General features: G+C 41.6%; 1 protein-coding gene across 5 annotated transcripts in view; it reads right to left on the bottom strand.

The window, feature by feature from the left end:
• The window catches only part of GRIK1 (glutamate ionotropic receptor kainate type subunit 1), a 155,806-nt gene extending 134,597 nt beyond the window's left edge, over positions 1–21,209 (bottom strand). Inside the window, exon 1 of one of the 5 annotated variants that reach the window (XR_004309438.1) lies at positions 21,011–21,209. Coding sequence is in view for 4 of the 5 variants with exons in the window: in XM_015881129.2 (XP_015736615.1) it covers positions 21,011–21,152 (142 nt within the window). In the remaining variant the exon portion in view is untranslated. The remainder of the gene's footprint in view (positions 1–21,010) is intronic. The other 4 variants (XM_015881129.2, XM_032448614.1, XM_015881120.2 and 1 more) reach the window with 4 other exon arrangements.
• Between the last annotated feature and the right edge of the window lie 907 nt (positions 21,210–22,116).

A 22,116-nucleotide genomic window follows, 5' to 3' on the forward strand; every position in this document is an offset into this window, starting at 1 on the left:
TGTATGCCCTTCTGTCCTGTCTTTAACACCCAAAACAAATCCAATTAGGTCTTCTTGACACAGCTTCCAAAAGAGTTGTATATTTATAGCATTGATTTTTTTAAATCAAAAATGGATTCTCAGCAACACCGCAGTTGCCAGAATTCCTACACAGGATGGAAAAGCAATAGAACTAGGAAATATTAATAATGCTGTGTACACTGCATAGGGCTGGACAACTAGGATAGACCTCAGGCATATCTACAAGAACCTGTTTGTATGTGGATCTTCATGTCTTTCTTCTTTTGCAGCAACACATGCCTGGAAAAAAAAAAAATCTCTTTTCTAGAACAGAGTCTTGCCTTGCATCAGCTGATCCACTGAGCACAAAAAACAAGCAGAAAGCAGTAGTCAGAAGTGCTTGACACTTGCCTCCCCTACTCCAATGATGTCTGAGGCTTTACCATCAAGAGCATTTGGCGCAATCAAGCCAAATTATATCACTCTTATAAATCCCACTCTGAAAATACAAGTGCTCAGTTATACTATGCCCAGCATATAGCTCCCTGGTTTACAAAGAAATGAAGAATAATACCTGTTTTATAGAAAATGGTGAAAACAGTTGCTGCTGCAAGCAGAGACGCATGTCAATGGACATGAGATATACAGCACAATTGGGAACAGAAAAGAGTGACAGCAATGCGGGCACAAATAACAAGACCCCTTTTTTGTGTATGTGTGTGTGCTAAAATAGGATGACAAGTGTAAGGCACCATGGATGCACCTTTTGCTCTCTCAATTTCATAGACAGCTTTCCTTATTTCAAATAAGACAGAGTACCCTGCACTTTGCGGTTGCTCATGCATATCTCTGAGCTATACACACAGTTTCTGAACTTAAAGAAAACTGACATTTGCATTCTTGGTGCAGCAAGCCGTGTCTCTATTTAAAATCTCACAAGATCAGTTAGATTGCTGCATGTTTTACTTCCAGATCTGAACACAGCCACAGGGAAACATCCCAGCCTTTCCAGACAAGATCAGAGAGCATATCCCTATATCTTTTCCATACAGGTGCTTATTTTGCCATTGTATAAAATGCAAAGCAATATCTGTGGACAAATATAGCTAGCGAGAGTCTAACTTTTCTTGCTCATAGCGTGACTAAAACCATTCTGCAGCATGGGACAAAGGAGATAACACCAGGCAATAAGGTGCTGAATAAAAGGTGGGAGGCTGTTTTCAAAGGAGTCATTGCCTAGCAGAGGGCAGAGTGCTATGAAAAGCCCATTTTGGTGACCTCAGAGTGATATGTCAAAAAAAGACCCAACATAATGCCTCAGCAGTTTTTAAAGGAGAGAGCTCACCTCTGCAGGGCAGATAGGGAAATGGGATAGCTTTTTAGGGAGATCAGAAGATGCTGGTTCTCTCAGAGAATCCTCAGAGCAGAACTGAAAGCACAGATGCAAGCTCCAAGCTGTGAAATTCCTACTACAGTAGCCTAACCTTTGGAATTTTCCTCTCAGGACTAAAATTTCCCATTAGGATGCCTGCAGAGGTAAAAGCAACCACTCTCCTTTCTATCAGCTGTTTCTTCCTTTTCCCCTCAACTAAACAACACCTTGTTTAACTGCAACTAACATTTAGATTTGACTGCTAATACCAAAAGGAATAAAGCTCAGCTTACAACCCAGGCTCTGTCTTTGGGGATGGAATGGCCAACAGAACTGAGCAGAAAAAAAAAAGGATGCAGATACAGCAAATGACAAGAGGGGTGCAGGCAGATGATCATCTTCTCCTGTTTATCCTTTTCATGTTTAAGGATAAAAGAAGATAATTAACAAAACCCAAAATGGAGAAAAGAAAACACTGCTCAATGCAAAGAACAATTAATTTGCGGAACGTGTTACTGCAAGGTGATACTGAGAACAGAGAGGTCGGGGGGATTCAAGAAAATATGAGACACACGTGGAGAATAAGAGCAGCTATGATTACATCAAACAAGATTAAATGCAGAATTAATGTGTGGTAGTAGTAGGTGAAACACTAGAGGAGAAGAAGCTGGAAAAGAGCTTTCTTGAGGGATATTTCCTTAATTCTCTTTTTCAGGGTTTCTAACCTCTTCCTTTCAAACCTGTAACTGTCTGACATTGAAAAGTGGAATGAAAAACCTCCAAACATGCTTATATTGTAATTCCTCTCATTTATGTAAGAATTTCTGGGAAGTGCCTGTTCTACAGCAATCAATGATCTGACTGTTGAGCTAAAACTGCAGCTCTGTATTTACCTCAGTAAAATTATCCTTCTGTTTCCAAGCTGTGCACTGCAGAGAGTATCATATATGACTTGGGGTGAGGAAGCTCCGTATCCATACTGCATTACCTCACTCTCCTACCACAGACCCCAAAGACCGATTGTAACAGAACACCTCCGTCTCACACAGAGTAGGGAGAGCTCTCTGATAAAGCCACCTGTAATTTAACATCTGGGTCTCCAAGCAGCATTCTAATATCAGTTTTGTGATCTGCAGAAAGTAAACTCCAACTGCTCACTGGACTGGGCACAAAGAGTGTCTGGCAATTTCACAATTTGGTGGATAAATACTCGTGCCTGGGCAAAAATAAAACAACAGATTCTGACTCCAAGGGGAAGCCCATTTGCTGTGATTTATATACTAACTGCAGTGGATAAACACTAATGCCATCATGATTGCCCGCTGTAAAAATCCTGTCATCTGTAGCAACCTGTTTTTTCCATTGGGGCCAACTGTGCAATCTGATGATAAGCAATAAAGCTCTGGAAGGTGACTGTAAAAGACTCAGACTGTCATCAGCAGACTTGTAATTGTTCTGTTGCTGTCAGTTACTTGAATTTTTAAGACTTACTTAGTCTTAAAACGACCAGGAAACTTTCCTTTCTTCCAGTTTGGCCTTTTTTATTATCCTGACTACTGGCAGGAGCACTGAACATTCTGAGTCTTAACTTAATAAAAAGGCATCTGTAATGAAAGAAAAATAAATAAATCTCTTACTTTCTATTTGATGCAAATACTTTCTTAGACTCTCCTGGTGGTTTTACAAGCACATTCATGTGACCTCCAAGATTTCTTTGTTCACAGAGCAGAGTTCCTTCAAGTCTGGGGCACAATACATCATGCAAGGATAAGAGAAGTGTATTTGGGATTTTCATGACAACTTTTGCAATAAACTCTGCACTCTGTAATCTCTTAAGCATGTTGCATGCTGGCAAGTGCTTCAGTTTAACTAGAAAATGTGCATAAATGCAATTCCACACACTTATCAACCTGCCAATTCACTCTTATCTAAGATTTTTTCATTCCATTTCCTTTTCTTTATCCTCCTTGTGTCTCCGGTGCTTGAGCTCGTGATGACAGGAGATAGCAAGACTGAAGTAAAGAGCTATTGTAGCAGAACTCCAAAATAATCGCCTTCCTATGGCAAGCCTGCTAGCTTCAAAAGCAACTTCCAGCTCCAATTTTGAGGGCTGTAAGGGCAGGGATAGGAGTATATATTGAATGTAACAGGAGGACTATTAGCTATCTTAGTGCATCAGCAAAAAGCCTACAGCCAGACCACACAGTAGTGCTTCAGTTCTGCCACTCCTGTTATCATATATGGCCCACACATATAAACAATCACCACGTGCAGGTTGCTCTGTTCAAATGTATCGCTCACTTTCCTAACATTTCTGTCTTCTTCCTGCACACTGTAGTGCTTCAGGTCACTAAGAAAACAGCACACAAAGCCCCAGCTCCTCTTCCACCACCACATCATATGAGACGTTTTCTCCCTCAATGAAACTCTGCTGTCTTTGTGAGAGCTTCTTTTCTCCCTCCTGATTCACACATAAATGTTGATGATGATACCTGTTAATATTCTGCATTGTAGAGGACTTTTTCAATGAAATGACAAATTCTCTCTTTGATTTTGTGCTTTACTTATCATCCATAACATAACTGAGCGCAGCAAATTTTCAGATGTGTGAAGGATGTAGATTACATTTCTTAATAATAAACATCAGTGTCGTTCTGAACTTCCTATGCTGCTTCATTTCTTGAAACACGTTTCCCTGTAACAAAGAGAAAGCAGAGCTACACTGATGGTCCTGATATTCCAGAAATTGATATCAAAGTTTTTCCCTTTGATGTCTGTCTGCATCCTGATTGCAGTCTCCCAGGCTAGGGAGGAAGGGAAGATACTGTTGGCTTGAAAGGAGCTGTCATAATATATTAATCCACTCTTGTCCCACAAGTAAAACTAATTTTCCCTAATGTTATCTGTTGCAAAAGCATAGGTTTTGCTGCAACAGCAGCATCAATTTGATTTTGATTATACATCTTCACAGAGTGAAAAATGGGGAGGCTTGCATTTTGGCTATATCTCAACTATAATCTAGTCTGTGGATAACAGACACATCCGATTTCTTAAGCCAAAAGATCTGAGTCTGTTTTCCAGCCAGACTGTCTAAGGAAACGAGTTTTGCAAAGTCATGTTATCTGCTTATCTGCCTCAGTCTTGCTAGCACCAATAACTAAACCACCGACCAATTTAGCCAAGTTTTATATATAATAGAGTACTCAAAGTTATCCAGTTCCTAAAAATGTTGTAGCAAACAGTGTGTGGACTGCAGTGATTGGCCACATCAAGGGTAAAACTCAAAATTTAGCTGCAGTTTTGGTCTTCTGATAACTGTGTGTCTACTGGAAACAACACTACTGCATCTTGGAAGGCCTATTGGGGATAGGCATCAGGACTTTAGAGAAGGAAGAGAATTACTGGTTCTGCTCTGGGGAGAACACTGAGAAAGTTAAAGAAAGGCAACCCTATGGAATGGGGGGAAGAAAAATGTAAGCCTGGGTTTCAGCAGATAAGCTCTTCAGCAAGAACTTCTGCTTCCTTCTTTCTTCCATTTTTCTTGCTTTCTCTTTCCTTTCTCTTTTTCCCTTTCCTTCCTTCCTTCCTTCCTTCCTTCCTCCCTTCCTTCCTTCCTTCCTTCCTTCCTTCCTTCCTTCCTTCCTTCCTTCCTTCCTGTCCTCCTTCCCTTCCTTCCTTCCTTCCTTGCTCCCTTCCTATCCTTACTTCTTCCTCTTCTTCCTCCGTTCCTTCCTTCACTTTCCTTTCCTTACCTTCTGGCCTTACCTTCCTTCCTTCCTTTCCCTTCCTCTTCTTCCTTCCCTTCCTTCCTTCCTTCCTTCCTTCCTTATAACACTTCCTTCCTTCCTTTTCCTTCCTTCCTTCCATTCTTCTTACCCTTGCAATATAGACATTAGAGTGTCTCAAAATAACTGCAGCATCATTGTGCAGCAAAAAGGATCAAGCAGTTATGTTTCACTGTATACAATACACTTGTATTGTACATATACATACACATAGATAATTCACTGTACACAGTACAAACTGAACAGATGTAAGTCCCTGGATGATGTAAGTTCATTGAGGCTCTTTGGAGGTCAGGGAACTCTTCAAATTTGTTATCAGATCACACTTAAAATACTGATGTGCATTCTGAGATGGATAATGTGTGGGGGGTAAAGAAGAAAAAGAAAACAGTAAATGCTAATTATGTTGTATGCTTGTATTTTATACATATTTGTTCACAGCTATGTTTCCTTTCTTTGAGCAGCACATTCCAGAGTCTGTCAAGTATGTCAAGAAGAATGGCAGCAATTAATCCGTCTCAAAATACAGAATGCACAATTCTTAGTAGCCTTGGCAGTGACAGAATGACCTTTTTCACCTTGAAATACTTGTACAGAATCACTGTCCACAGAGGACACAGAGACCCCTGTAAGATCCTATGAGTGAATATACAGGAAATCTTTAACTTTGCAGCATACCATTCAGGGCCTTTTCATTTCACTCTGGCACTCGTCAAATAGAAATCTGCCAGGCTGACTGAAGTTCCCCAGTTGAAAGAAGTTTCACAACTGGTGGGGACTGCATGCTGCCCCTCATTCATACAGAGATCTCAGTGACAACAACAAGGATTATGTGTCCTGTGAAGACTAATATATTATTATCCCATGGCTTACCTGCAAAGCTGATCATCTTGGAATCCTTCTCTGTAACTCTCATGAACAGTTTTGCCAGCTTATATTTAAATGTGACCCTTTTAATCAGGTTATTCAGTATAACACAAGTAAAATTATGATAAAATGGATGCTGTTATTGTATTATCTATTTTTATGTCCATTGATTCTTCTGTATCTTTCATGAATCACCCTGTTGAAAATGTGACAGGTTTATGTCAGTCACAGCAGGACTGTAACAATATTAGCTTTACCATGAATTCAGTGTGACACCAAAATTGTATGATGCTTGACCTTATTTGATATATTTGTGTCCTGAATCAAAAGATTTGTCCTAAGCTGCACAAAGAAAGTGAAGGTTCTTTCTAACAAGACATTCTTCTACAGGGAGGTTTATGTTTTTAGTATTTTCTGTGCTACAGTCGCACGATCGTACGTAAATAATTATGCTATTTCTAGAAGCAATGGGTAGAAGACATTCCAGCTCTCTTCTTATTCAAGTCCATCAAAAGCACCATCAGTGGCTGGAATAATTTACACCTGACAACATCTGGTCTTACTATAAGACAGTGATTTTTGTCGTTCTTTCTATGCCTTTGCCATGGTGAAAAAAAGCAGGACAGAGAAGGAAACCTTTGCAGGGGTGGAAGATCTCATCAAAATCAGCGGCTGGAGAAAAGGGAAGTAGGAGGAGAACTATTTCCATCGATTTCCTCAATGAAATGAAATTCTGAACTTCATCTGCAGTTTGGATGAACCATAGTAAATTGTCCAACTGTTATTCTGTCAGAATAATACACTTGCCAGAACCCCATCAGTATAAACTGGCACAGCTTCATTGACTTCAGGAGAAACATAGCTAAAATAGCTTCTGGGTCATATTTCTTTCTGAGACTAAGTGATCTGTCACTTAAAGGACGAAGGATCAGAAGAGATTATTTTGTACCATATTCTCACAGATTTTCTGTATGGGCTTGTAGATAAGAGCAAGGACTTGGCTTTCAAAGAAGTTCTGATGTCTTACCTGCTGAAGATTGGCAGTTTAAAGCTCACATCAAATCAAACTTCCTGGAGAAGCTATATTTGCGCTCATTGGGCTATACTTGTTGCCTGTGAAGTTTATAATAAATCAATGACTATAGAAGAATGACTGAGTTTTGATTCTTTGACAAAGGCAAATGCCCTATTCCTTGGACATTCGGTCTGCCCAGCTAGAAGTAGAGGAGGCTGAGAGGAGGTCTCATGCTGGCCTGCTGCTTCTCTCAGGGAGCAGAGGAGCAGCACTGAGCACTGCCTCTCCCTCTAATGCCTCTTCGGTACTTGTTAGTTCTGTAATACGCATTAATTCAGCAGTGAGAATAAAACACAAAAAAGGAAAAATTTGGCATAAGCAGTAACTATATTACATTCAGATTTTTCCTGTGTATTTGGAATCAAAGAAAGATTCATTGAACTTACTGCCAATTAAAATTGATATGGACTAAGAAACACAGACATCTTTCCCTCAGCCTGTCCATTCTTCCACACTCAACTTCATTCCTTCATCCCCATCTCCTTTAGCTCCTCCCCAGAAGGCATCAGGGAATATGTGGTCAGTTCATAATGTCTCCTCCCTGAGGCTCCTTCCTCCATATGATATTTCCCAGTTCCAGCATGTGTTCTCCAGAAGCCACAGCTTCCTTCAGGGCACATCCACCTGCTCTGGCATGGGATCCTCCATAGGCTGCAGAGTGGATATCTGCTCCATGGTGGTCTCTCTACAGGCTCTGCCCTGCAGTGGGGCCATTGGAGCACAGAGCAGCTCTGGCCTCACTTCACATAGCCATCCCACAGCACCCTAACACCTTTATATATATATATATATAAAAATATCCTAAGAAACATCCCAAATAACACAGAAGAAGTGATCTTCTTACATACAGAAAAACACTCATGTAAAGCTAAGAGCCAGAGGGCATAAAGCATTTGGCCATCTAATTAGCAGAAAACACTTTCCTTTTCTGTCTCTGACTCTAATTAAAGCAATCCTAAAAAGGCTGAGACTATGCTGACCACCCTAGGTGATGAAGGACATGACATGGTAAAAGGGCCTCTACCACTTTGTTATGAAGATGTCGCCTGCAGCAGGTTGAGGTGTTCTTGTGATCACTGTTCTCAACTTAAGGGAGATTCTAATGCTCATCCAAACACAGTTTGGGATCACTACAATGTCTCAATCTGAGTGGTTGCATGTGAGATAATTTGTATGAGGAAACATGTCTGAATTCAGCCTTTTATACAGAGGGAACAGAACTGTTTTTCAACACTGGATTCTGTTGGTACTATGTTGCTTTAAAGGAAGCACCCACTCCTCTTCCTCCCAGGGGTCACTGTTAGTCACAGAAGGAAGAAAAAAACAGATGAAACTTCCTCACATCTGGAGAGCTAAGAGAAGAGGGCTGGAAGTAGGAATTCAGCTTGGTAGAGGAACAAGGTAAAAGAGTAGCACAAAAGTACTTCATTTGGAAGCTGTAGGGAGCTGATTTTTTAAATCACATCTGTGTACTTTAAACACAGTGGGCATCTACAGAAGGTTTATGCAGATGAGAGGATAGATGTTTCTTGTTTATTTTCCTTCCTGACAGATCTGATTTCAAGATGACAGCGCACGGATTACAGTTTCCCAGATCACTTGCTGCTCAGGGCACAACCCACACTCACTCCATCTGCAGATGCTTTTTAAGTGTCTCTACATGGATCAATGACAGGACACGCTCCCCAGGGAGCAGTTTGGCACCCAGGCTTAAAAACAGAAAGCCTGGGCAGTAATGCATGCAGTGAGCCACACTGATGCAGGACAGATTCTTCATTTCAAAGAGAAAAATCTGCATTCTTCAGAAACAGCGTTCAAAAATTTAATCTTCATTCAGTTCAATGGAGCAGCTTTGTAATTTACAGCACCAGATATAGCTAGACGATGTAATGTGGAATATCTGAAGCAGTTCTTTTTCTGTATTAAAATGCACCTTGGGCAACCGAGCCTTAACTTCTCTTAACATATGTTTGTAGCAGATAAGTAAACAATTTGGACGTGAAATGAAAATTTTCTAGATAGTTACAGTCAGAAAAGCATCAAGTCGTACTAGACTCCAGCTGCAGTGTGCTGCTGATAAGTTTTTGGGATGGTCTGGCATAGTTAAAATCGAGCAGCTTTGGAAGAATAAAAAGCTTTCTGTGTACAAGTTGTTGGAACAGAGATAGCAAGAAAAAGACATCATTTTACATCAAAATTCTGCAAGTGGCCTTGGTGGCAGGATTGAACCTTACCCTGGAGCACATGGCCAGGGTGAGGTGAGCATATGCATGCCCAGTGCAGAAGCAGGAATGGAGGAGTCATGGCTGGGAAGTGTAAAGTTCCCAAATAGACAAGCAGTTCACTTGCACTGAATTCCATTGACATTTGGCTACCTTACAATCACAGACTCCTATGTCTTTGTTGACATATTTGGTCACATGCATGGTGAACTTTGTGTTTGATTGGTTCCACTCTGCTCCATGGGGCTCTGCACATGGCAGCAGGCTGCAAGTGAGCACTGAAATCATCCTTACATCACCACTGTGACAGCTTAGTGGTAGATCACAGGACAGCAAATCATTCACAGTAAAGTTCAGCACGAACCCAAATCAAATGATCTCTCATCAAAGTCCCCCTACATGCTGGCTTGTTCACACTGAATACTAAGCCTTTCCTTGCAGCAAGCTCCCACTCTGCCTAGATCTTTGCTATCAGGTGTAGGGATGTGTACTACAGACAAGAATGTTGTGTGTCCTTAGAAGGATGTTTCTTCATCTGTTTACAAATGAAGAGGCAGGAAAAACTGCATTTCTCTTTTCTGCTCTACTTGGCCATTAGCAGGCAAACAAATGGAAACTTGTTCAACAAAGAACAAATGCTGTTCTTAAAAGGTTTTTTTCAAGAAGGTAGAATCCAGTGAAGGAAGCAGCAGGTTGCAGTAAAGATTGCATTATTTCACAATGTAAAATGCCAGGAAAGGCATTGCCTGTGCTGGCTTGTCCAGGCTGGTCTGTTTTAGGCAAATCAGACTGCACTCCCACAGCTGTCAATACTGCTGTGGCCACCATCCTACTACTGTACCTCAAGTTTCCATTGTCCTTAACCAGACAATGGACAGAAAATCTGACCACCCAGACGAGACCGACCAATGTGGCTAATGCAGACTGATTACTTAGGTGCTATTAATGCTTCACCTCCAACAATGGCAAACAGATCTTTCCCATGGGGGAGCTCTACCTCTTGCTTTATAAGCAGTGCCAATAAGACCTTGTAGCTTTTGTCAATGTGAAAGGACTCCTGTTGCTGCCCACTGCACAACCATGTCTCTAGGTGTTTGTAGTTCTGTCTAATGTTAGCCATCTGAAGTGACATTTCCGTATCCTGCATCTATTTCAGACTGAATACAGGAGGTTTTAGCTGTTCCTGTGAATAACAAATGGCTTGTGGGTTGTTGGTTTTTTGCTTGTTTGTTTTTTGTTGTTGTTGTTTTCTTGACTTATAAATATTCTGATATTCATTTCACTGACAACATATTCAAGCAGGACTTAAAATGTGATGGCACAGCGCTGCACAAACACACACAGTCAGTGGTGGTTTTAACCCAATGGATAGATAAGTGCCTACCTTAACCTCTCTACACTATGCATGTGTTGCCTAAATCTGCAGAAGCTGTCCCTTGTCCCTTTTGGTGTCAGAAGTAGTATAAGACAGAACCCTTCATTGCAGTGTTGCATGGCCAGCCAATCCCTTGTCTTCCCATCACCAAAGACCTCTGAAAAAATGTTTAATTCTTCTCTAGGGCAAGGTACGTAGATGGAGCAGCCAAATTTACTGTAAGGTGGTACAGGTCCCTGCTCTGCATTACAGATCTCTTGTACTAACAATGAAGAATGTCCTATTAGATATCAAAAGAGCATTCTACTCCTGGGTTTTCTGGTTGTTTTTCCACAGTGAAAGAAAATTATACAAAAACTTTTTTTATTAAAACACATTAGATTAAAGGTGAAGCCCCAGAAGATGGGAAATACCAAACAACTTCAAAATACCATCTTCTGTTATTTAACAATGTACATTATTCTGAAGGATTTCTGCCTCATTTACTGCATTCTTTGACTATAGCCTCTTACATTTAATATTTTTAAATACGAGTGAATAAATTGGGGGCACAGAATACTATTAAGAAAGCAATTTCGTTTATCATGAGCATTGTTTATCATACAAAATACATTTGAACAATCATAAGGGAACAGTAGTGACTCCATGTCCTTCTGGTGGCCTGTATATTTACTCATTCTTTTCCCATTCTAATGAAATTGTCTGTTTAATGTAAGTAATTTCCTATGCTTTTTTGAACTCTAGCATGAAGGAAAGCATTCAAAATCAAAACATGAAAACATTTTAATCAGAAATTATTGTTTGTCTCCAAAATGCAGGTAAGAATTCTTATGTGGCTTATTACTAGCTCTTTTAATAGTTCTCCAATATCTTATTACTAAATTATTTTATGTGGACAGCTAGATTGCTATACACATGAGATTAAGTAATGCATAAGTTAATCAAGCTATTCATCATGCATTTTGAATCACTGACCAATCTGACAGTGACTGACAGTCTTTGGAAAAGTATAGTACAGCTAAAAAACCTGACCCAACTTTTAAACAGCTTTCTCTGTGATACCAACATAATCAAATAGAGTTTTACATATGTCATGCTGTTGCTGCAGCAACCTGGTCTCCTATTCTCTGACTACCGATAGGGTGTCTCTAAGCTTGATATGGCCTCTGATGTCTTGAGATTAATCTCTTGAGACTGATCCAGATAAAAACAGATTAATTTGCAGTTTCTCAAGAATGAAGTAACTACTTCACATAAACTACTTTTCACATCCCATCAGGTCTGAACTTCCTATTCATAACATTTAAAAAATGACTGGTTTGGCACAGCACCCCCCAGACATTTAGGAGAAAGCAGGTTGCATGGCAGAAAAGAGGATTAAAATGGCTTGATTTCACCTGTATTTTTCTTTTGTGAAAGCAAATGCTGCTTTTTTTTTTTTTTTGTTATTGGTTTTTTTTTTCCTCTAGAAATTTATGTCTGAATGCACCTAATTTTCATATTTTTGTCAGGGATGAGACCAGGAGGAGGGGGAGGGGGGTAAATGCCAAAGATTCTAAGCACTGAGACATGTTTCCTGAAGCCAGATTTAATTCCTGGCTAGTATGACTACATTTTATAAGAACACCTGAATTTTTGCTAAAAAGCTGAATGGTTTTGATAGTACATCTCTGTATACAGCTTGAATGCAATGAAAGTCTCTTTCTTGCTGCTTAGAGCCTTTCCTGGAGGAAAGAGGGAAACTAGGTTCTGAAACATACAAGACAAAATGCCAGGTCAATTCAGGGAATGTTTTGTATTTACTTAAGAGTTACAGTCTTGTAAAATGAATAACCATCTTATCCATGTACGAAATATCCCTCCAGAAAGGAGACAGTCAAAATGCCTCTGTATTTGAAAGAAGTATAATTACAGGGGGCATGTGTGCCTTGGTGGAGTAATCCACGGAAGTGACAAAATGAGGGGAACAAATGGAAATTGTATTGTATCCCACAGGTGTTTGCCCATTGCTCAGATTTACCATACCTTAATTTCAGCAGAACACCAGTCCTCAGCAGATGCAAAGACAGAGGCTGGAGAGGACATGAGAAAGCATGCTCAAGTTGTGCCAGGGGAGGTTCTTTGATTCTATGCTGAAAGTATGCTTAGAAGAAATCTGAACAGTGAAAAGGTACTTCCAAGAGCCAATCTCCTAATTTCCAAGGATCTGTGCAAATCTTCACTGAATATATAAACTTTAAGAAAACGTCAAAGTTGCAATGCGCTAGTCAGAGGTCCAGAGGGTTGGCACTCAAGGCCTGGATTCACCTCCTGCTTTGCCACAAGTTTGCCAGCAAAACACTCCAGTCCTATGGACTTGATTTCCCAAGCCATAAAATAAAATGAATTGTATCTGCTCTGTGAAGTACTATGAGCTCTACTGCTTTAGGATATCTCAGTGTTATTATTATTCATTATGATTCTTCTTGAAATATAACACAGTAAGAACTGCATGAGGTGAGGCAGTAATGAAACTAGTTCAATATCACCTTTCATTGCATGGTAGATCCCATTAGCATCAATTTCCATGGATTTGCCTCCTAATTATGAGATCCAAAACATAAGGTATATGCACCTTTTCTTCTCAGAATCACAGTAAACCCAATTGATATAATCCCCCTTCCCTAAGAATAGGGCAATTCATAGTAGTTGTTCATTGCTTAATTGTTACAGCATGCTGCAGTAGTTTTACTACAGCTATAACATCCTAAAGTTATAAGTAAGGCAAACTTTGAAAAGAGAAGTAGCTTTCTTTCCATTTAAAATCATAAATTTAAGACCAAACACTTGGCCTACTCTTGTTACACTCTGCTGGAAAGCAGAGTTAGACACCTACTGGATTTGTGGACCTATGTGTGCTTTCATTGGACTGTGAAGGCCAAAGCTCTTTGACAGGAGAAGTTATTTAGCATTAAAGAAATAAGCAGAGAAAGAAATACTTAAAATATGTTAGGCTGACATACAGACTGCGATCAAGTGCAGAAACAGCAGTGGCAGATTAGGCAAGCCTAATTACTCACCTGGGAATCTGCCTTGCATGCTGAAGACATTAATGACACATGTCTCCCTGGGAGGTGAAGGGGAGGTGATCCTTAGTAGAAATGAGTGGCAGCAAGGGCAAAAAAAACAACCTGGCAGGACTCTGCTTCATCAGGCATCCCAGGGGACGCCAAGAATAAACTTGTACCTTCAAACATTTTTACTTCTTTTCTTATAGCTACCTAATGTTGTTCTTTTAAAATGGTGTTGTTTTTTTTTCCCGAATCCTTTTGTCTGCTAGTATCTTCTCTTGCTTATTCCAAAACATTTGGAGCTGAAAAAGTATGACTTTACAATGTACTGAATGTTCTTACAATATTTTATCATGACTGATCCTTTAAAAAGTGTGGGTTTTAAAATGCTCTCTATGTACTAAAAATCACTATGATATAAAATCATATAAAATCATAGTGATTTTAAGGTCTCGGTGTTTCATCACTAAATTCAAAGAAGGCTCTGTTCCTCCTCCATCTGACAGCCAAAGCAAAGCTACAGCATCTGTGACAATACTTCTGGCAAAAAGTGTTTCTTGGACATAATGGATGTGGGACGCTTTGCTCCTTCATATGTAGATAGAACAATGAGTTTTGTACACTTTCTCACTCCAAACAAGTTCTTCTCTATATTTGTGGAGATACTTCTGCACTAAGACTGTCACTTCCACCTACTCAGCATTTCACCAGGACCTCTGTGCCATTTAGTGATATGGAAGGTTTTGAGCCCTAGCCAGAATCAACGTGCTGGAAACATAATTTTCCTTGAAACAGACAAAGTTTGCTTGCCCAGATCTAGTGGCAGCATGTGGAACCAGTTTCAATGCTAACAGAATTCATAACGCTCAACTTCTAAACTTTTAGAAGTATAATTTGAATGCCCAAAGAAACAAACAACCAGAAGGTGCATTTGCAAAGAGCACGACAGACCAAAGAAAAGCTCAAAACTGAACTTTTGAGATCATTACTAACTCTTTGTCCATACTGCCATGACATATTACTTATCCACATCTCCCAGTGTTTGTAATGCCCCAATTTATTGAGGAGGTACAGAGGAAGGTATAAAAATAACGTAGGAAAACTTAAACACTGTCAGAATGAAAGAAGAAAAAAAGATATTTTAACAGCCTGCTCAGACACTTCATTCCTCCAGTTGAAATGAAAAAGTGCCTATTTGGAATAATGAAACAGTTTTAATTATGCTCAGTGAAAGCAAATACACCATTTGAAAGCGAATCATTTTCTAGGTAATACTGAATCACCTTCAGCAGAAAGAAAAATAAAATAAAAGAGAATGAAGGGTAATAATATTCCCACTGTAGAGCTTTTCCAAAGTCATAAACTCATTATTGTCAACTAAAACCTAAAGTCAACAAAAACTAGGACAAACTGGACTTGCGGGTTACAGATCCAAAGCTGTGGAGTAAAACTAATCAGGTCTCAGATAGGATTTTTTTCTTTCATTGCAGGACAATCTATAGTCTAGTTGGTCAAATCAAGCCCTTCTGAGAAAAGAAGATTAGAGGCAGTTGTTTAAAATATTGAGGAGGGGACGAGAGGGTTTAAGCTTTATTACTGATCAGGATAGACAAAACAGACTATAATGAAAAAACAGTATTGAGATTGTACTTGTGGTCTGAATGGAAAATGTTAAGTGGAGATGGGACCATATGGAGGAGCTTATAGTGACAGCAAGAACTGATGCTGGATATACAAAATTTAGTACTGTGGGATGGACGCAGAATTCAAAAAGAAATTCATTACACCTGAACAGAAATAAGCTATTAGGCAAGAATGGGAACCCAAAGAAATTTTGTTTTATTTATAATGATTGTTCTTCCTGCAGTGTTCACCATACTGAGCATGAATTATTAATTGAAAAAGTACTAGGTTAAGTATCAAACATTTTGCATAAATAAAAATATTTGAGGGAAAACTATTATCCTTTGGCAAAATTTCATTGACTTCATTGTTGTGAAGATTTCATCCTTTATTTTACTTAAGTCCTGAAAGTCTGAACTGATGCACATGTGTTACATAAATGCATTTGAAGCCTTGGTCAAACACAGCAGGATACCCTATTTATCTGCCCACATGGAGCTCACTGCAGTACAGCAGACATACTTTGCACATTAGGATGTAGACCTTGTGTAAGTTAAGAGAAAGTAACAAATTACTACAGCATGGATGTCAGTGGAACAAAAACAGCCCTGGCTGTTTTCCATTTCATTTTCCCGTAACTCACCTGCCTCTTGTCTGATATCTATGCAAAATTTGCCATTGCCAATCACATATCTCCCAAGATGTGAAATGCAGCAGTAACGCACCATCATGCCATATTTTTTTTAATTGTTTTTCATCTCCCTCAGTGCTGACTATACCATCCCAACTCCAGTCTTGGGACCTTTTCTTTGCCGTTCTTCATCAGTCTTTTCTGACAAATGTTCCAGGACAGAAGCAACACATCTGGTGTTTTTGTTAGTACGGCTGGGAGTAGCTTGCTGCCTGCTGCAAAGTCATCAAGCCACAATATTACAGACTATTTTAAGACTATAATTTTTGATTTTACAGCTCATCAATTTCATGTTAAAGCAGACATTTAGGTGTGTTCTGACAACAGAGATATATACTGTCTGCTTTCTGGAAAGTTAACATCACCTCTAGATTTCTTCACATACTGATTAGTGCTTTACACCATCCCAGTAACAATAACTTTCCAACAGCAGCACAGTCATCCAGCAAACACTTCTACTGAGGTACCAAGAGCTGATGGGGCAATGGTCACTGTGGTGAGCTACAGGCACTCATTGACCACCATTGCTTAGCTGCGGTTACCAAGTCTGCTGAACACATCGGCAGAAAACAAGGGAAACAAGACATGTGGGGTTTGACTTTGTCTGACCCTACCCATCATTAGGAAGGCTGGTAAGTAGGCAGGGCAGCTGGGGGAATTACAAAAGTTTTGTTTCTCATATATTAAATATGTCCAGCCAGCTCTTCAGGCAATTTAAACCAGCATGGCTCCCTTGAGTTCAATAAAAAGATGTCAGTGTACATCAGCTGAGCATGACTTCATGACTTTTTAATACTCCCCAGTGGAGCAACCCAGCACAGCAAGAATCTTCCATGGTAAAAAAAAAAAAAAAAAAAAAAAGGGCCTGGAAATACAATGGTATGGAAATACAATGGTATGGAACCCAAGGTAAGTCATCCATCTGTACCTTCAAGCCTAAATGGTAGAACACAAAGAAACTGCCAATAAGATTTTGTTTTTTATAATTTCAGTTTGTAACCATGCTAATCGCAGTGCAGTCAAGTGTCTTCTACACAACCACTGTATGCATTGAGGCCGCTGAGCTCCACTGACCTTTTTGTGCACAAGCACAGACATGCTGGAGTGCTCTGCTAAGGTGCTGGCAATGCATTTTGCACCTGCATTTTATAGGTTCTGACTTGATTAACCATTTAGAACATGAGACAAAATGCACTTTCTCACACTTTGTGCAGTATTCCCAAATTCAGTGAGAAGGGAGATGCCTAATAACTTTTGCTGGTACATTTTGGTAGGAATCCTTCAGAAATACTTGTGGCAAAACAGTCTTCCATTAAGTGCAGAATTAGGAAATTTAAGTAAAATATATTATACTGAAATGATGAACCACTGAGCATTTGGGATCTGGTTAACAGTGTGCTGTTAAAGTCTGATCATCTAATGATATAAAATGCAGTCACACTGCCTAAGACGCTGTGGAATGCAGTGCCATGTAGTCATCTAGTAAGAAATAGTTTCTTTTAATTAACATTTTAATGACATTAAAATACAACAGAACTTTTTACAGTTCTTTCCATGTCACACTGAAGAAGCTCAAAAGTGTATTAATATAATTCCCTTCACAAATAAAGTCTTGAAAAGGGTTGACAAGAAGTCGCAAATTTCCAGTGAAATTAATTAGGCTCTCGTCTTTATCATTCTCACAGTGTAGAAATGCAAATATTACCCAGGAAAAACCTCCCAGCTCCATCCCTGCTTATAAAAATACAGACAGATCTCCTGAAAGTTATACTAAAAATTTCAGCTTATGAGGAAAACTGTATTTCGTGGGCTGAGTTGTGTGTGTCTGTTTTAAATCTACATTTCTCAATCAGAGAGAAATATTATGGGGCTCATCCTCCGTCTTTGAAAACACAGCTCACGAAACCACTGGGAATTTTGCTGAAGTAAGGAATAAATCAGTGCAGAGTCAAAACCTATATTTAAATATTCCAATTAACTATAGAAACATACCAAATATTACTGAAAATTACTTCTGGTATCAGCTGAAGAGTGTCTATTTCATCAACTAATGCAATTTCTATGAAACCTAAGAATTACTCATTTGCTCATTTTCAGGAGTTAATTTTAGAGATGAATTCCAAGATTCATCCAAGTTTAACTTCCTACAAATATCTGTTGCAAAGTGCCACGTTCTCTTTTTAATGAAGTCCATCAATATATTAATATCTGGTGTAGTTTCTCAACTATTCTTTAATTCTAATCCAGAACATTGCTTAAATGGCTACTTTTTAATAATTACTCTGCAGTAATGTTGAAGTTTATTCTTATAGCTTCATTAGGTTAGAAGTTGCAACGGCCCAAAGGATGCACGCTAAGAAATAAGACTCTGCCTCCAGCATTAACATCAGATTTTGTGGCTGGTGAGATTTCAGTGCTTTTGAGACTGTTTCTGTAACTTAGTGACTGCTTATCTTAATTTGCATTCTCCCTTCCTATATATGAGTTGGTTCAATTCATACAAGCGGTACTATTAGGGCAGGCAAGAGGGTTAGGTTGACTCAGTGCGAATGCTAGAAATTCCTCAGCATTAAGTCAAAAATATTAGGGTTGTGAACTTTAAATATACTTTCATATAATATAGTCTAGTGGGTTATGTGTAGATAAAGACAGTATTTCCTTGTATAGCTCCATTAGTTCATATATCAAGGAAAAAGCTTTTTAGCATGAACGTGAAAGAAATAGTAAGACACTAAAGTATTGCACTGAACAAAACTGAAACTGTATCTTATCTCAGATTTCTCTGTTTTCTCTTAATGGATCAATTTTACTGTTCTTTTTCTTGTTTAGATGAATAGGAAAGTAATAATCACCTAGATGCTGAGAAATAGCCAGAATTTCCCTTCACAACTAATTAAATGCCAGCAAAAGAATCTTTTCATTTGTATCATAAGCCAACAAAATAAAAAAATATCCAAAAGCTCCCTAACAGTGCAAAATGCAATTAAATACAGTGTATTAATTCAGGCAGCAAACTGCAGCACATTGTATGGCAGTGCTTTCTTTTTCTTAATTAACTAAAACGCAACAAAGAAAATCTGATGGCTTAATGGCATTTTCCTCAGTCAGAAATGCTTTGGAATGATTTTATTATGTTATCACAAAGAGTGTGGAAGGAGTTATTTCCATTACTTCTGCGTGTCACTTTGAAGAGTGACAGAGACTTGTCCCTGTTAGTGGATGTGAAGGATTAATATTTGATGACATCATTACTTTATAGGCAGGATAACTATAGCAATAAGTACATTGCATATTTTATGCATTCACAACCACATAAGGAACATTCATTCTCAGGCAGCATCACCCTGGATGTGTATTTGCTGCAGTGATTGAAAGCGTAGCAATTTGTCACACTTACTGTTGTATGACCATAGACAGCATTAGGGCACCATTGCTGCACACACTGAGTGAGTGAACACCAGGCACACATCTCACAGCAGAGAGCCTACAAGCTGTGCAGGTCTATGTAAGGGAAAAGCAATGTGGGGCAACTGCCTGGGAGCCTCTCTAGAATTAACACAGGCAGCAAAGCACGCTGTGCAGTGGAGGGGTGCACAGAGGACAGAGGGAGGGGAGCACACTAAATCTCTGCCTGGTCCTTGCAGGGCTGATACCAGTTGTGAAGCCAAGGCTCCATCCTGCACAAAGCTAAGCATTTAGCCTACATTCAAGCAAATACACTTTCCTTCAAACTCTAAAATGCTCCAGTTACCTCAGAAGCTATTCCCAGTAAAGACAAGGAAGTTAAAGTTGCCTTTCAGCAGCAGCCATGCAGTGTATTTGCAAAGCTACAGCCTGAGTTATTTGAGCACACTCTACTTTCTCCCATGAGTTTCACTAGCCCCGAATTCACTTTGCATCTCACCTGCACTGCATGTGTACACAGCTATTGCCTTGACACAGGGCAGAGCTCTGAGGTGGGGAGCAGAGAGAGCAGCAAACTTCAGCTGCACCCCATAAGAAAGAAGGAGAACACGCTCTCAGCATGCAGACAGCTCCAGACATATTTCAGATTTTCAGCTGCAAGTTGCTGGGTGCCTTCAGGTTGCCTTTTCTCAGTGCTTTGAGGGACTGAGCCCCTTCATTTCTTCCTATCTAATCCGTACTGAGCTCTCCGAGCTGGAAGCAGCCTTCCAATAGGTTTTTAGACAAGCTCTCGTGAGCGGGGTTAGCACTTGAGGCCAAGAGGTACCAATCTGCTGCTTGGCACAGGGCTGTGCCTTACCCAGCGCATCCCCCCCGGGCGGTGCAAACGATTTCTTTTCTCTTTATTCGCTTCACGTTCAGCACTCGCCAAGAGAGACGGGCAAAAGGGATAGAGAAACAGAAGAGCGGCATCTCCTGCCTACAGCTCTTCCACAGTTGCTCCTCAACCCTAACTCCTGCGATACTTTGTATTCACCGTCTCTCTGACCGACACAAGAAGCCCACTGTCGGGAGATCGGCTTCCTGAGAGCCGAGCCGGGTTTCCATGGTGCGGAGTTTTCCGTTTTAAAAACAAATCCCTGTTTGCTGGGGCTAACGCTTACGGACAGCACTTCGGGAGCGTTCCAGGGTCAGGAGCTAAGAACGAAGGAGGGAAAACGTTTCACCTCCCGCAAAGAGGACGGGAGCAAACAGCGAAAGGTTGCAGCGCGCTGTGCTGCTCCGACCCGGGAGATCTCGCCACTTTTCAAGCTCTCCAAGCCGCTACTCGCGGTCCCCGCGGCGTTAGGCAGAGGATCCCGTCCCCGCTCCCCCCGCACCGGGCACCGGGGCAAACTTTCCGAAGTGGCGGCGGCTAACGATAGCCCGCCCGGAGCCGCTCCGCCGGGGGCACAGCCCAGCTCCCGACCCCGCACCCGCGCACGGTCCGCAGCTGCGGAGCGGGGAGCCCCGCGCCCGGCAGCGGTGCCCGCGGGAGGCACTCACCGATCCGCAGCACTTGCTGCCCGCTGAGGGGCAGGCCCGCCGAGGCGCACAGCAGCACGAAGAAGAGCCCCCCGCCGCCGCCGCCGCTGCCAACAACCGGGGCCGCTCGCCGGGGCCACCGCGGGCCGAAGGCGCTCGCCATCCTCAGTTCATGCCGGGTCCGCGGTGCGGGGCGCGGGCGGCTACCCCCGGCGGGGCCGGCTGCGCGCCGCCGCTCCGCGCCGCCCGCCCATGGCGCGGGGGCTCCGCGCCCGCCGCCCGCGCACCCGCCGCCTCCGCGCTACGCTGCGCTGCCCGCGGCTCCAGCCGCCCCGCTGCCCTCGCCCCCCGCTGCCACCGGGAGGGAGGAACGGGGAGGGAGGGGGAGGCTCCTCCCGCGGGGCGGGGCGGGGCGGCTCCGAGGACGAGCGGGACGGGTGGCACACGTTGGGGGGGACACGGGAGCAGAGGCACGGGAGGAACCGTCCTGCGGCTCCCCGTCACCGTCGGACACGTGATACGCCGGGATAAGAACAGGACCAGGGACAGGGATAGAGGCAGGGACAGGCACAAGAGCAGGACGAAGCTAGAGCTGCTATCCGCCCCCCTGTGCCACTCATTCCTGCAGGGCTCCCCCCGCAAGGCTGGAGGCTTCTCCTCTCCTGTTTTCCCCATGCTGTCAGCCGTGCAGTTCCTGCTGCTTTTTGGTTTTATCTGGTTTTGAAAGTCTCCTTGAGGGGTAAAGCTTGGAAAGGAGGCATATCACTCCCTTCTGCACGTCCGGGCATGAGATGATAGAATCGCAGAACCATTAACATTGGAAAAGACTGCTAAGATCACCCAGACCAACCATCTCCCACCATGCCCACTGCCCACATCCCTCAGAGCCACATCCACACGGCTCTTGAACACCTCCAGGGACGGTGACTGCACCACCTCCCTGGGCAGCCTGTGCCACTGCATCACCACTCTTGCTGAGAAGAAATCCTTCCTAATATCCAACCTGAACCTTTTATGGGCACCTCAAGGTGCAGAGTGAAACCATTCCCTCTCATCCTATCAGTGTTACCTGGGAGAAGAGGCCAACCTCCGCCTCACCACAGCCTCCTCTCAGGTGGTTGTACAAA

The sequence above is a fragment of the Coturnix japonica genome, chromosome 1 (assembly GCF_001577835.2).
Source record: "Coturnix japonica isolate 7356 chromosome 1, Coturnix japonica 2.1, whole genome shotgun sequence".
In the NCBI taxonomy this organism is placed as follows: Eukaryota; Metazoa; Chordata; class Aves; order Galliformes; family Phasianidae; genus Coturnix; species Coturnix japonica.